Source organism: Myotis daubentonii, chromosome 11, assembly GCF_963259705.1.
Source record: "Myotis daubentonii chromosome 11, mMyoDau2.1, whole genome shotgun sequence".
Taxonomy (NCBI): domain Eukaryota; kingdom Metazoa; phylum Chordata; class Mammalia; order Chiroptera; family Vespertilionidae; genus Myotis; species Myotis daubentonii.
In genome coordinates, this window is record NC_081850.1 from 43861101 (window position 1) to 43876712 (window position 15612).

The window sequence follows — 15612 nt, forward strand, 5'->3', positions numbered from 1 at the left end:
TAATAAATTTATCTTTGGCTCTGTTAACTTACAATATTGTCTTCAGAATTTTATAGCCTAACTTAAAAATCTAGAAAGATTCATTATATACCAGGCTAATTTTAGAAAATAATAGTAAAGGAAAATGATTACTGCTGAAAAAAATGTGGTTTTTATTTATTCTATCATTCTTTTAAGTTGAAGATTATACTATAGAAGTATTTGGTTTATATTAAAATTCATGCATTTAATATCATTACTTTAAATTAAAAAAGTAGAGCTAATAATCTTTGAGTAATATCAGTGTATATTTTTAAATTAGAGTACTTTTTAAGCTGGGAAAATTTGCAAGTTTAATAATGACAGGTATCACCTAGTAATTATTAACTCTCAAAAGATTTATTATTTTGTAGTCAGCAATCCTAGTTTCAGATGTTAGCCTCATCTAGCATCCTTTTTTTGTGTGTGTGTCTGTTTGCTTTTGTTTGGCTTTTTGTTTTCATTAGATTTTATTGTTTTTTTAGAATTCCTAATTTATAAGGGAATTTCTTGCTTGTTTTCAATTGAATTGCAAATCAGGTTTTTCTCTAGCATTACTTTTATTTGTTGTGATATTTTACTTAAGTGTAGCGAGGTAGCTATAAGTTTTTCCTTACGTTTTACAATATGACTTTATTGCAGCTTCAAGACGATACAGGCATGAAGATATTACCTTGCAGATCTTAGCAGAGTTATCATGTTTACAGATCTTTATTCAAGATCAGAAACATAACATTGCTGAAATTAAGATTGAAGGTAATAAAATTTCAGAAAAATAAATCCAAAACTATTAAATGAAAGAAAAGGCATTTAACCATTCTTTTATTTTTGTAGGGCTTGATTCTGAGATAATTATGAGGCCTTCAGTAACTGAAGTAAATGCAAAGCTAAGAAATATAATTGTTTTGGATTCTGATATAACAGCTGTATATAAAAAGGTATGAATTTATGTCTATTAATTAACAGTACATTTTTTAATTTAATTTTCTTTAATTAGTCATGGGTATAAATTAGTTGTCTTATTTTAGCTGTGTAGCTTATTATATCTTTGGTTTTGGACTTAGGCATAATTGGGTTCTTATCTCTACTCCTAATCCTGAATTCTGTTTTGTTTATATATAAAACTAGAGGCGTGGTGTACGAAATTCGTGCACTCAGCAGGGGAAAGGGGTCCCTCAGCCTGGCCTGTACCCTCTCACAGTCCTGGAGCCCCCTGATCTATCATTCAAAAGAGGTGGGCCCCACCCAGTTGGGGCTCTGGGATGGATTGCCCCCGCAGAGGGAGGCCCCGCCCAGCCAGTTAGCCTGGGTCTCCTTCTTTGGGACAATCGATCGCGGGGCTCTGCCGTTGATTGCCCCAAAGAGGTAAGCCCTGCCCATCCAGTCAGGGCTCTGCAATGGATCGCCCCCACAGAGGGAGACCCCGCCCATCAGCCGCAGCACTGCCAGTCGGTGGCCTGGGCCTCCCTCTTTGGGGCAATCATGGAGCCCCCCAGATTGATCGATCGCCCTAGTGGCCGGTGGCCTGGGCCGCCCTCTGCAGGGCGATCATGGGGCGATAGCCGGGCCCCCGATCAATGGCATTGCACCTGCCTTGGCTGGCCTAGCACCAATGGGTGCCATAGCGTGGTCATCTGGAAGGTCGTCTGGATGGTCATTCTGCTGTTTAGTCATTTGATCAATTTGCATATTATGCTTTTATTATTATAGATGAGGATTAAGTATCTTATAAATGAGGTAAATATAAGTAATCACTCTTAGAGCATAGTTGCAGGGGAATGGGGGCAGGGCTGTGGAGGGATGGGTAAGTAGTAAATGCCCTTTTTACTTTTTCTTTTTCTTTCTCTCTTCAAATACTATGAACTTTGTAATGCATTTCAGATTTCACGGGCAGAGTGTCTGATGTCATATCGAATGAATGAGATTTTTAAAAAAGTTTATTTTCATCATTGCTTACTGGTGTAGCTGTTACAGTGTTAAGAGTCCATTGAACTGGATGGCTAGTAGTTGAAGGATGGGTATTTTGTTATTGGCTATAAGACTGTAAGGTTCTTGAATTAAATACTGTTGTGTAGTTGGACACATAATTTTTGAACAGTAGAGCATTCAGGTAAGATGGTATATTTAAGGTAGTGAAGAGTATCAAATAATAGTAGGATAAGAAACGGCTGAGGTACTTGGTTGGGAAGTCAGAGTTTGGAGTGTGACAGGAAGAAAGGAAATAGATAAATAGGTTTAGCCAATAATACTGATGAGATACTGTGATGACCTGATTTTTATATTAAACAAAAGTCCTCATTCCTTATATTTTCTTACTAAAGCTTGCTAGCATGAGATAACAAGAGTTCCAAAACAGCAAAGATACATGACTCATAAGAATGAGGTGTGGTTAGCTTCTATTGCTTTTGTTTTAAAACTCATAGTGGTTAGAGCTTTGAAGAAGACATCCATTTTATTTGCCCTATCTGGAAAGTAAAGCTCAAATAAATGCATTTACTAAAAGTTATACAAGAAGTTAGAAATGGAACCGACATTATCACTCATGCCCTTTTTCTTCTTTTTCTCTGTAATTTTATTTTTAATGCATCTATAAGGTTAAAAATCCAACTTACAAAAAAGGCCGCTAATGAAAGTTTCTCACTTCTATCTTTTTGCCCTACTTCTGTTTTCCTCTCCTTATTCCTTGACTTTGATTCTGATGTAAATGACTTTTAAACAATCTACCTGGTTCTGTAGGTCACTACATGTCAGAGAACCAGAAGGACAAAGCTTTTTGCACTAGATCACAGCTTCCTAGGTAACTGAGGTTGCTGTCAGATTCAGAAACAAATATGGGACCGGGGGCCATGGCAGGGGCCGGGCGGGGGCGCGGAGGATGGACCGAGACCCGCCCCTGTGCCCACCTCAGCCTCTCGGCCCACAGTTCCTTTCAAGGTGCACGAATTCGTGCTTTGGGCCATAGTATTTAAATAAGAGTTTTGGCTATGTTCCAATAACATTTTAATTTATCCTATCTAATAAAGAGGGAATATGCTAATTGATCCTCATGCCGTCACCTAGATGTTGGTGCCCACAGCCAATAAGGAGGGAATATGCTAATTGACTGCCCCACCATCAAATACGGCAGTGCCCACAACCACAAGATGGCGGCGCCCCTCAGCCCTGCTGGGGCAGCAGGCGTGTGGCAAGACCGGGCCCACCCCATGCACCTGCCTCCGGAGTCCCACAGTCCCCTCAGCCCCCAGTCACTCAGGGCCAGCCCGAGCTGCAGGCAAGCCTTGGATGGCGGCTGCCCAGCTGTCCAGGGCTGCCTGAGGCTCAAGTAACCAGGGCCAGCCAAGGCTTGCGCCACTGGCAGCAGCAGCAGGAGAGGTGTGATGGGGCATCGCCTTCACCTGAGGGCTCACGGACTGTGAGAGGGGGCAGGCCGGGCTGAGGGACCCCCCCTCCAGTGCATATATTTCATGCACCTGGCCTCTAGTTGGATAATAAAATATAATTTTGATATATCACAAAATATTTTTTGATATTTTCAACATCTTAAGAGCGTGAAAAACATTTTCACTAAATCCTACTGGTTGTAGTTGTTTAACTTACCAATATTATGGGGAGAGATGTTATTTTTTTCCTTACTGATTTGTAGGAATTATTTATTATTCTGCATATTATTTCTTGATTCAAATACTATTTTCTTATTATGATGTCTTTTGATGAGCAAAAGTTCTTAATTTTAATAAAATAAAATTTATCATTTCTTACCTTCTTGGTTTGAGAATTTTGTGTTTTCTAAACCATTCCATTCCTTGAATTCATAAAGGTATTACTCTATGTGATTTTTCTAAAAGTTAGATAATTTTGCCTTAAACTTTTAGGTCTTTAATTCTACTTAGAATTTTTTTTTTATATGGTTGAGGCTATAATTTCACTTTTTCCACACTGAATTTCCTAGTACCATATATTGAGATAGCCGTCTTTTTCTCACTCATCTATAGTACTATGTCCATTAAATATTAGATGTAGATATGTGAATAGATTTGTTTCTGAGCTCTCTTTTATTTGTTTATCCTTGCATCAGGAGCAAATATATTGTATTAATTTGATGCTGGATACTGTTCTAAGTGCTTTATAAATGTTATTTAATCTCCCGGTAAATTGTTCTTCATTTCAGCTCATATATCCTTCATTTCTGACTGGTTCTTTTTTATGGTTTTCATGCTTTTTTTTTTTTTTTTTTTAATGCTGTTGAAGTTCCACTAAGTTCATTTTGCATCCTTATAACCAGTATTTTGAATTCTGCATCTAGCAGATTGTTTCCATGTTGTTTAATTCTTTTCCTGGAGTTTTGTTCTGTTTTGTCATTTGAGATATGTTTCCTTGTCTCCTTATTATGATAGCCTCCCTGTGTTTGTTTCTGTGTATCAGATAGAGAGCTGTTATGTGTCCCGGGCTTGGTAGAATGGTCTTATGTTGTAAGTTTTCTCTAGGGCCAGGGTTGCAGCCTTCCTGATACCCACACTGGGCACTGGGATCACCTAGCAGGTACAGGCCCAGGTCTGCTGCTGCCTATGTTCCGCCCAGGGCCTCCCAGCATGAGCTACAAAGTGGTCTGCAGATGGATGCTAATTATAATGGGCTTGGAAGTGCCCAGGTAAAGGCAAATTGCAAACCAAGGTTGGCTACTCCTAGCGCCAGCTTTGGGGCCCATTAGCAAGAAGTATGGAGCACCTGGAGGCCAGTTGCTGCTTGTTTGAGATTGTAGGAAAGTCTGAAGCACAAGCCAAGACAGGCCATTCATATGGGAAAGCCACTGGAAACAGCTTGGATGGGGCCCTAAGTTGCATGGGGCAGGGTCTCAGAGAACCATCCAGGTGGGCTGAACAGTGTGAGCCAGGTTGATGAATTCTCAGATGGCACCTGCCTGCCCAGCTCTGTGTATGATGTGTGTCAGAAAAAGAACAATGGTCTCTGCCAGCACTTTTTTTCTGGTAGAAACCTGCCCCTCCAGTTCTCACCCTGTTGTCAGTCAATTCAGTTCCTCCCTCTAGTCCCTGGTGCCCTTTGAGCTGCTGCATCAGTGCTGGAGCTCAGAAGGAGCAAGTCTGAGTAAGTCCTTCAGGAGGAACTGTCTGGGACTCCAGAAGCCCTCCATCGCACCCAGCCACAATCTCTGCTGTTTCTATACCCAGAAGTTATGGGTTCTGGTGTGAGGCTGGGACCCCTCGCTCCTCAGGAAATTTCTGTAGCTGAGATATTCCTCCCAATTTTTATCCTTCCTACATGGGTGTGGGACCAACCCCTTCAACTCCTCAGCCAGTCTCAATGTGGCTTCTTTAAATCCTTAGTTGTAGGACTTCCATTGAGCTATATTTCAGATAGTTCTGAATGATGGTTGTTCGGTAGTATCGTTGTAATTTTGATGTGGTTGTGGGAGGATGCGAGTACTGTGTTTATCTACGCTGCCATCTCTGGAAGCTAGCTCCACCATTTTAACTGGTATTGCAAAATGTGTGACTTTAATCTGTAGGTAATTTTTGGTTTCCAATTGAGATGACTTCAGAAAACTAATAAGGAACAGAAAATTTCATTAAGTTGTAGAGGTACAGAGTTTTCCCAAGTTTGATAGTGACCAAAAGTTCATTTATATGGCAATTCTTACTACATAAGTAAAGACACTAATTGAAAATGTAAATTCTGATAATATTCCTTTTTTTCTCCCCATTTATAAAATGTTGGCCAGACCTACTAAATGGATTTCATGGCCCACAAAGGGAGCTGCCACCACCAATTTCAAAGACTTGCAATGAATGTTCTAATAAAGGGGTTAGAATTGTTGCCTTATATCTATTTGGCTTGACTACATGGGAGATTTTCCAAATATGTTGCATTGCTTTGTTTTGTAATGAAGACATCATTTCAAAAATGGATTTTGACATTTGAATTTTTTCTCTTTAAGGCTGTTTATATCACTGGAAAAGAAGTTTTCAGCTTCAAAATCCTTTCTTATGTGAATGCAACTGCTGATTCTGCATACACAGATATGAGTGTGGTTGATATTCAAGTTAATTTAACTGTTGGTTGCATTGAAGTAGTTTTAGTCACAAAATTTTTATATTCTATATTGGTAAGTATGTTAATTGATTTTTTAATTGATTCTTTCCCGCTAGTTGGACATTGTTGTGCATCAACCATACATGAAGAATAAATAATAATTTCTTGCTTGATTTTTACCACCTAATTTTTCATAATTGTTTGAGTTCCATTTATTATCACTGAAATGTATAATACTTTATGTAGTATTATTTTCACATGGGAATATCCAGTTAATTGAAATATATATTTTAGATATTAACATATTAAGTATATGTACATTATATGTCATATAGGTCATATATATTCATTGAGTTTTTATTTTATACATCATTGGTTTTTATGTTTTTGCTTTACTTAAGTTTCAACTCTAATGAAAAATACTAAATATGTAACTGAAGTTTGTTGTTGTCTCAGCTTATTATTTTAAAAATTATATTTTCTATTATGTTATAATTCTGTGACTGGGGCTTTAAGAGCTTTAGATTTAATCTCTATATGATACACTCTAAGGTATGTGAATTACTTTTCATAGTTTATTTTCCCCTGTGGTTTTTTCATTCTGTCACTTGATGTTTTCTCTAGTGAGTGTCTTACCTGTCTCTATGGCTTTACTATTCATTCTTTTAAAATGCTATCTCTTAGTGTTGGTGTATAAAATGGATGACTAGTTGATTCTAAGTGCATAATGTTGCCGTTTTTTTATCTTTTTAATTAACCATGCAATTTTTCATATGCCCATAAATTTTTTTGTACACCAAAACATAAATATCAACAAATATTTCTTGCCTAATTTCTTTTTAAAAATTCCTAGTTATTTGCTAAATGATTTTTAAAAATATTTTTATTGATTTCAGAGAGGAAGGGAGAGAGAGAGAGAAACATCAATAATGAGAGATAATCATTAATTGGCTGCCTCCTGCACACCCACACTGGGGACTGAGCCTGCAACCCTGGCATGTGCCCTTACCTGGAATCAAACTGTGACCTCCTGGTTCATAGGTTGATGCTCAACCACTGAGCCATGCTGGCCAGGCTCTAATTTCTTTTTAGAACTTGAAAGAATTTTGTCACTGAGCCTGATGTGATACCCTTTTACTACAAAATTACTGAAAATGAAATCTTTTTCTAAGTATGAAAATTAAATGTAACTTTAGGTATATTTTATGTCATTGAGGTGTTTTTTCCAGAATTCAGAAATTAGAAAAGTGTAGCATTCTTAAGGAAATATATTTTAATTTTTTATCTTACAAAGAAGCTCTCTGCCAGTTGAGTTTGTACAGGGAAACACAATGTAATTGGTTAGCATTTAGGAAAAATGAGACAATGAGGGAACTAGATATCAGTGAAATATTGCAATATCTACATGTTACTTGTTCTAGGGACTAGTTTTTCAGTGTTCTGCTATATCTTTGTATCTTTGTGTTTCTCAATTTTTATGCAGAAGATTAAGATTTAATATAGGCAGTCAGACTTCGAATATATACTGCCTGGTTGTACCAAGAAAATTTTTTTCTTATGGAGGTAAAATCATTACCTGCCTTATACATTTAATAAGTCTCATTCATTAATGGTAACCTTGTGAATATAATTCTGTTACCTTTATAGGCTTTCATAGATAATTTTCAAGCAGTTAAAGAAGCCTTGGCTGAGGCAACTGTCCAGGCAGCAGGAATGGCTGCTACTGGTGTAAAAGAACTGGCACAAAGGAGTTCTAGAATGGCATTAGATGTTAACATCAAAGCTCCAGTTGTGGTCATCCCACAGTCTCCAGTTTCTGAAAATGTCCTTGTTGCTGATTTTGGACTGATTACAATGACCAATACATTCCATATGATAACAGAGAGCCAGTGCAATCCCCCACCCATTATTGATTTGATAACGATAAAGCTGAGTGAAATGCGACTATACAGGTAAGCTTCCCAAAAATATATTTGTATAGAGTGGTCATTTTCTAACTTTTTACATTACAGGCTTTGGTATCCCGAGTCTTCTGTTTACAGTATTTTATTTCATTATAACTATACTTAATTTTGTAGAACTCTTCAAGTATTTTTGGTAAGATCAATTATAGTCTTCTAGTTTTTAAAAACTTAGAAATGTATATTTGAAAATTTCTTCTTAGATAAATTAATTATCTGAGGAAGTATTTGTGCTTATTTGTAGTTTTTGTTGTTAATACTCAAGTGAGGATATTTTTTCCATTGCTTTTTAGAGAGAGAGTGGAAGAGAGGTAGGGGGAGGGAAGAGGGGGTGGTGAGAAAAAGAAAGAGAGAGAGAGAAACATTGATGTGAGAGAGGCACATCAGTTGGATGCCTCCTGCAGGAGCCCAACCAGAGCCGGCATCAAACCTGCAACCCAGGTTTGTGCTCTAACCACTGAGAACACTGACAAGGGCTTCTTATTTATAATTCTTTATAAATTATAAGGTTATGGAATAATTGGAGGAATTCCTAATAGCATACATTTATTCACTTCACAAATACAGCATTATCCAAACTACTCCATCAGCTTTGTGCTGTGAATCTGATGTTCTAGTTAAAACAAAACAAAATATACACAGTAGAATACAACTTTATGAAATCATTGGGCATAGAATTATGAGTTAGGAGAATAAATGAATATCCAGATATTTCCAGAACTTTTTACTGTGTTTTTGTGCTATTTCTAATCACTACTCTAGATTTAGTGCCCTGTGCCTTTTTCAGCTTGGATACATCTCTGTTTATACCTCTCACTTGCCCTCTTCTTTTTTCCTCTCATTTTTCTTTGATCTTATTCTATTTGTTTCTTTTCCTTTATTTTTGCTACTTCTCTTGACTGGCCTCTGCCTGGTCTGTCTCCCTCAATCTGTCTTCTTTCCATCAGTTGAGTACTTTTTTTAGAAAAGCAAAAATTTATTGACTGCAACAAAAACACACTTAGCACAGTGAAATAAGGAAGGAATAGCAATTGAGTATTTTTAAAGCAGTTTATTGAGATATAATTGACATATAAGCAATCACATATCTTCAAAGTGTATAATATGGTAAGTTTTGACACGGATACACTTGTGAAAGTTTCTGTACATTGTAATATTTCTTCTTTAAATATTTGGTAGAATTCACCAGTGAAGCCATCTGGTCCCAGGGTTTACTTGTGGGAGATTTTTAAATACATTTTAAATACATTTTCCATTCTCTTAATAAACTTAGGTCTATTCAAGTTATTTTTTTCTTGTGTGATCTTTTTAAAATTTTTCAAGAAATTTGTCCATTTTGTTCACAATGTAGAATTTTATGGTATAAAGTTGTGTATAATGTTTCCTTCTTATTATTAATATACACAGGGATTTTGCCTCCCTCATTCTTGATATTTATAGTTTATGCCTTTTTACTAATCAGTTTGGTTAGAGGTTATCAGTTTTATTGATTTTAAAGAACCAGCTTTTGGTTTTCTCTCATTTTTTCTGTTTTCTCTTTCATTTAATTCTGCTTTGATATTTATTATTTCCTTCTGCTTATTTTAGATTTAATTTTGCTTTTTCGAAGTTTCTTTACGTGTTAACTAATGTTCATTTGAACATTTCTTCTTTTATAATTTACTGCAGACATTTAGTACTAAAATTTTGGAGTTTTTATCTGTAGCTCTCTTCTTTCTGGCATTTTTACTGTTCGAGCTCTAGCTAGCTGCGTTGGTCACAAGAATTCTCAGTGCCATCTCATGAATTACTGTCCAGTGCTTGATGTCCTATGTCCTTTTATTTCTTTTTAGAACATTTGGCCTTTAATTTGCATTAAAATAAGTTTCTTTAAATATTTCAGTTACAAGTTCTAATAGTGAAGACATAGTAGATGCTGCAGGTACTCAGTATTGGCTCCCATCCTTTCCCCCACTTTCTCTCCCAAGCTTTGTTTTTTCACTCAAGATTCAAATGGGCACTCTGCACTAAATAAATGGCTCCTGGTGCCATTTATTTCAGGTTACACATTGTAAACAAGTGTTCTTTATGCATGCCACGTTTATTGCATTTTGGAACTTTTTGTTGTGGATTTTGCTGTTCAAATTGCTGCCAAGCATATAGTGCCAGTTATAACCATGAAAGATTAAAAGTGGAAGAATTGTATGGATGTGAGTTGTCTCAATAATACTATTTAAAAAGCTAAAGGAAAATAATATGTAAGTATCAATAATAGGGTAGAACATAACTTTCTAATTTAAGCATTGAAGGAATAAGAAAAGTGATAAGGGAAAAATACCAATTGGGTTTGACTGTACAAGAATGTAATTTTCTGAATATTAATTACCAAAACAAGGTTATAAGGGAAAAAGAATATGGGGTATTAGCATCTTTATCAAAGGATAAAAATCTTTAAATATTTTAAACCAGAAAGAACAAGATAATTTGAAAAATTGGTAAAAAAACAACAACTAGATGATTCTTTAAAGGAGCCAATAAATAGCTAATAGAAATGTTCATACACACAAAATTATTGATTTCTACTATTAGTATATAAAATGAAAGTTTTAACTTTTTGTTACCATCTGAGTACATATGAAACAATTTGCAATAATTTTCTCTCTCCTTTTAGGTCTCAATATAGTAATGATACATACCAGGAAGTACTGGATATACTACTGCCATTAAATCTTGAGGTGATTGTTGAGCGAAATTTAGCCTGGGAGTGGTTCCAGGAAGTTCCTTGTTTTAATATAAATGCTCAACTAAAGCCTATGGAGGTAATTTTTCAGATACTTGTTGATTCCTCTTTTTTTGGTTAAAAGATATTGCTTGGGAACATATTGCTTGGGTGTAGAAGTTATATCTTTATTAATCACCTTTGTCAGAATTGAAATATTAGCTCTTTTAATCTAGAATTCATAGAATATTCTCCATTCATTCAACAAATATATGCATGCCTACTGTGTTAGATATTGGAGATACAGTGGCAGAGAAACAAGATATTGTCTCTGGCTTTGTGGACTTACCAGTCTGATGCAGGGGTTGGTGGTGATGGTATTCCAGAGGTGTGATAGAGAGTAAAACATTATTAAAATGGTTTTAAATTGTGGCAAATTCTATTAAGGAAACAAATATTAGGATGCTGTAAGTAGTCTGTTGGATACATTAACATGGAATTTAGTGGAGAGGTCTAGGCAGGATAGAATTTGATGTTATCAGCAATGAGAATATATGGAATAACCTAGAGAAAATCGTAGAAGAATGGAGAGGTTGAAGATGAAAATTGCAAATGGATCAGGACCTTAGGCATAACTTAACCTCGCTATTGGTTGACATTGCTTCACAGATCCCTAATGTACCTATCCACAAATTCATATTGTTCCCTCTTGACTGGATGGAACAATTTCACATGTTTTGCTGAAGTGACAGCAACATATGTTGTGTCTGCAAGGTTTCTTTTCCCAGTCCCTGTCCCCAGTTTCCCTATTTCTTCCTATAAAAAATGTATTAAAAAAGAGAAAACAATTATTTTAAAGATTTAAGATTTTTAACTTAAAAGTCTATTTAGAATTTAAAACCTCTCAACTGGAAGAAAAATGTTAAATTCTTAGTATATAGATCATATGGGCATCTTAACTTATAGATGGAAAGTACCCTCTTGTGATAAATAATTGAAGTCTCTTTGTATTGGTAAGACAACAGATTGAAACTTATAAAAGACTAGAGGCCCAGTGCATGAAATTCGTGCAAGAGCCTTGGCCCCAGGCCCCGCCCGTGCCTCTGCTGCCTCTACTGCGGCCCCAGCCCGCTGAGGCTTTGTCCGGGAGGAAGGACATCCGGAAGGATGTATGGTCTAATTAGCATATTATGTTTTTATTATCATAGATAAGTAGCATGCTGAGCAAATCCTCTTCCCATTGGACATAGTCATTAGGCAGATTTATGTGGGGTGGCAAGACACTGTTTTCCTTCACTCTTCCCCAGGGCGAATCCATGCAGTATCAGGTAATATTTCAGGTCATCTGCAAATGCTTGGCTACTTTCCAGGACTGATGAAATTGGGTCTTTGCTTATCCTTATTCACATGAATAGGCAGCATTTGTTGTAGACCACCCAGCCTCCCTCCCCCCAGCTTCCCTCCCCCCACCCCCCCAAGCTTCCCTGCATTTAGACTAAGAATGCATTTAGACTAAGTACTACAGCTTGGGATTTGTCTTGTCAGATGTTTGGGGATAGCACACAGACTGCCCTGACATGTAGGAGCCATAGAGCAACAATCTGGGGGTTGTTACCGTTTTTCCAACTTCTACACTGAGCTGTTAGCAAGAGTGAAAGTGATGATTAACATCAAGAACTGGCAGGCATTCAATATACATGTACTAATTGAAAAGTGTTGATTTAGAAATTATATTTTATTTCAGTTTATACATTTATATGAACATACTCTTTTTGCAATGACTGCTGCATAATAATCACAAAATAAATGTCATGAATAAATATTTTTTTAAAACCTAAGTAGTAGGTATGTACTAAAACAACATAAATAGCATGAATAAGGTACACATGGATTTAATCTTAAAACACTAGATTAGTATATAGGAATATCTTGTTTTATTGTGCTTTGCTTTTTCGTGCTTCACAATTTTTTGCAAATTGATCTGGCAAATGGGCTTCGAGCAGCAAACTTATTGCCACCATTTCCCCAGCAATGTTTGCTCACTTCACATCTGTGTCGTATTTTAGTAATTCCCCCAATATTTCATACTTGTCTATTATTATTATATTTGTTTTGGTGATTTGTGGTTAGTCATCTTTGATGTTACTATTGTTATTGTTTTTCGGCACCACCAACCACACCCATATAAAACTGTAAACTTAATAGATAAATGTTGTATGTTTTCCGACTCCTCTACCAACTGCCCTGTTCAAGCTAGTTTCCCTATCTCTTCCTCTCTTTGGGTCTTCCTATTCCTCGAGACACAGTAATGTTGAAATTAGGCCAATTAATAACCTTACAATGTCCTCTAAGTGTTCAAGTGAAAGAAAAAGTTGCACTTTTTTCATTTGAAATCAAAAGCTAGAAATAATTAAGCATAGTGAGAAAGGCATGTCAAAAGCTAAGATAGGCTAAAAGCTAGACCTCTTACAACAAACAGCCAAATTGTGAATGCAAAGGAAAGTCCTTGGAGGAAATTAAAAGGACTACTTTAGTGAACACACAAATGATAAAAAAGCAAAACAGCTTCATTGTGGATATTGAGAAAGTTTTAAGGGTCTGGGTAGAAGATTAAACCAGGTAAAACAGTCTCTTAAGCTAAAGTCTAATCCAAAGCAAACCCCTAACTCTCTCCAATTCTCTGAAGGCTGAGATAGGTGAGGAAGTTGTACAAGAAAATTTTGAAACTAGCAGTGGTTCATTCCAAAAGTTAAGGAAAAAAAATCTGTCTCTATAACATAAAAGTACAAGGTAAAGCAGCAAATGCTGATGTAGAAGCTGCAGCAAGTTATCCAGAAGATCTAATTAAGATAATTAATGATGGTGGTTACACTAAACAACAGTATAGATGATATGGTCTTATATTGAAAGAAGATATACCATCTAAGACTTCGATAGCTGGAGAAGAGAAGTCAGTGCCTGCCTTTAAAGCTTCAAAGAATAGACTGACTCTTTTGTTAGGAGATAATGCAACTGCTGACTATAAATGGAAACCAATGCCCATGAACCATTCTGAAAATCCTAGGGCCTTTAAGAAATATGCTAGATCTACTCTGCCTGTGCTCTATAAATGAAACACCAAAACCTGGTGATAGCAATCTGTTTACAACATGGTGTGCTGAATATTTTAAGCCTCCTGTTGAGACCTACAGCTCAGGTAAAAAAAAAGATTCCTTTTAAAATATTACTGCTCATTGACAATGCATGTGGTCATCCAAGGCCTCTGATAGAGAGGTACAACAAGATTAATGTTATTTTTAGACCTGTTAGTACTACCTTCTGCAGCCCATGGATCAAGGAGTAATTTTGTTTCAAGACTCATTATTTAAGAAATATATTTTGTAAGACTATTGCTGCGGTAGATAGTGATTCATCTGATGAATCTGGACAGAGTAAATTGAAAACCTCCTGGAAGGATTCACCATTCTTGATGCCATTAAGAACATTCATGACTCGTGGGAAGAGGTCAAACGTCAACATTAACACAAGTTTGGAAGAAGTTGACGCTAACTCTCATGGTGACTTTGAGGTATTCAGGATATCTGGAGGGAATAACTGCAGATGTGATGGAAATAGCTACAACACTAGAATTAGAAGTGGAGCGTGAAGATACGACTGAATTGCTGCAACCTCACGATAAAACTTTAAGGGATGAGGATTTGCTTCTTATGGATGAGCAAAGTAGGGTTTCTTGAGATGGATTCTTCTCCCAGTGAACATGCTGGGAAGATTATTGAAATGACAACAAAGAATTTAGAATATTACATAAACTTAATTGATAAAGCAGTGGCAGGTTTTGAGAAGATTGACACCAATTTTGAAAGAAATTCTGCGGATGAAATGCTATCAAATAGCATTTCATGCCACAAAGAAATTGGTCATGAAAAAGAGAGTCAATTAATATGGCAAACTTCATTTTATCTAATTTTAAGAAAATTCCATAGCTCCCCCAACCTTCTGCAACCACAACCCTTATCAGTCAGCAGCCATTAACAGTGAGGTAAAACCTTCTAATAGCAAAAAAAAATTGTGACTCGCTGAAGGCTTAGATGATGGTTAACACTTCTTAGCAATACAGTATTTTTTAAATCAAGTTATGTACGTTGGGTTTTTTTAGATTTAATGCTTACACTTAATAAACTATTATATAGTTTCAACATAATTTTTATATGTACTGGGAAACCAAAAAATTTGTGTGACTCACTTTATTTTGATAGTCGCTTTATTGCGATTGTCTGGAATCGAATCCACAACAGCTACAAGATATGCCTGTATCGTCTTTTCAGTGCAGTCAAAGAAAACCTGATGAAAATAACATTGTTAATTTTTGTGGAATTAAAATTATCCCCTTGAGGTAATTAAACATATCATTATAAAACTCATAGGTCTTTTTTATTTTTATTTTTGCAAAGTGGGTTTTGTATTAGAGTTCTCTAGAGAAATAAAATATGATGTGTGTGTTTGTGTGTATACTTGGCCTGTGTGCATTAGACTGACACTGAGGTCTAGGAGGGGTCAAATGTGGTCACCACGGTGGGCTACAACAGCTGCTTACTACTAAGTGAGTCATGGTAGAGATAGACTCAGTTTCATTCCAGTAGGTCTGCCCCAAAAGGCAGTTGGGCATTTGTAGATGGTCTGCAGCATATATAAGGTGTGTGTGTGAGTGTAAAATATCTAGGAAAATATTTGACCAAATATATATATACTGTGATCCAACCAAATTGACATAAAATTAACCATCACAACTTTCAGGACAGCTCCTATGCTGGTGATTTTAGGCTAAATTCTCAACACACGAGGTTTTTACTTATTGTGTTGAGTAAGTTTATTAAGTGTACTAAAGCA

At 36.2% G+C, this 15612-nt stretch overlaps 1 protein-coding gene across 6 annotated transcripts in view; it reads left to right on the forward strand.

The window, feature by feature from the left end:
* The window catches only part of VPS13A (vacuolar protein sorting 13 homolog A), a 206911-nt gene that overhangs the window by 95237 nt on the left and 96062 nt on the right, over nucleotides 1–15612 (forward strand). For all 6 annotated transcript variants that reach the window (XR_009447628.1, XM_059656963.1, XM_059656964.1 and 3 more), the window contains 5 exons: nucleotides 661–774; nucleotides 853–956; nucleotides 5972–6139; nucleotides 7714–8018; nucleotides 10678–10825. Coding sequence is in view for 5 of the 6 variants with exons in the window: in XM_059656963.1 (XP_059512946.1) it covers nucleotides 661–774; nucleotides 853–956; nucleotides 5972–6139; nucleotides 7714–8018; nucleotides 10678–10825 (839 nt within the window). In the remaining variant the exon portion in view is untranslated. The remainder of the gene's footprint in view (nucleotides 1–660; nucleotides 775–852; nucleotides 957–5971; nucleotides 6140–7713; nucleotides 8019–10677; nucleotides 10826–15612) is intronic.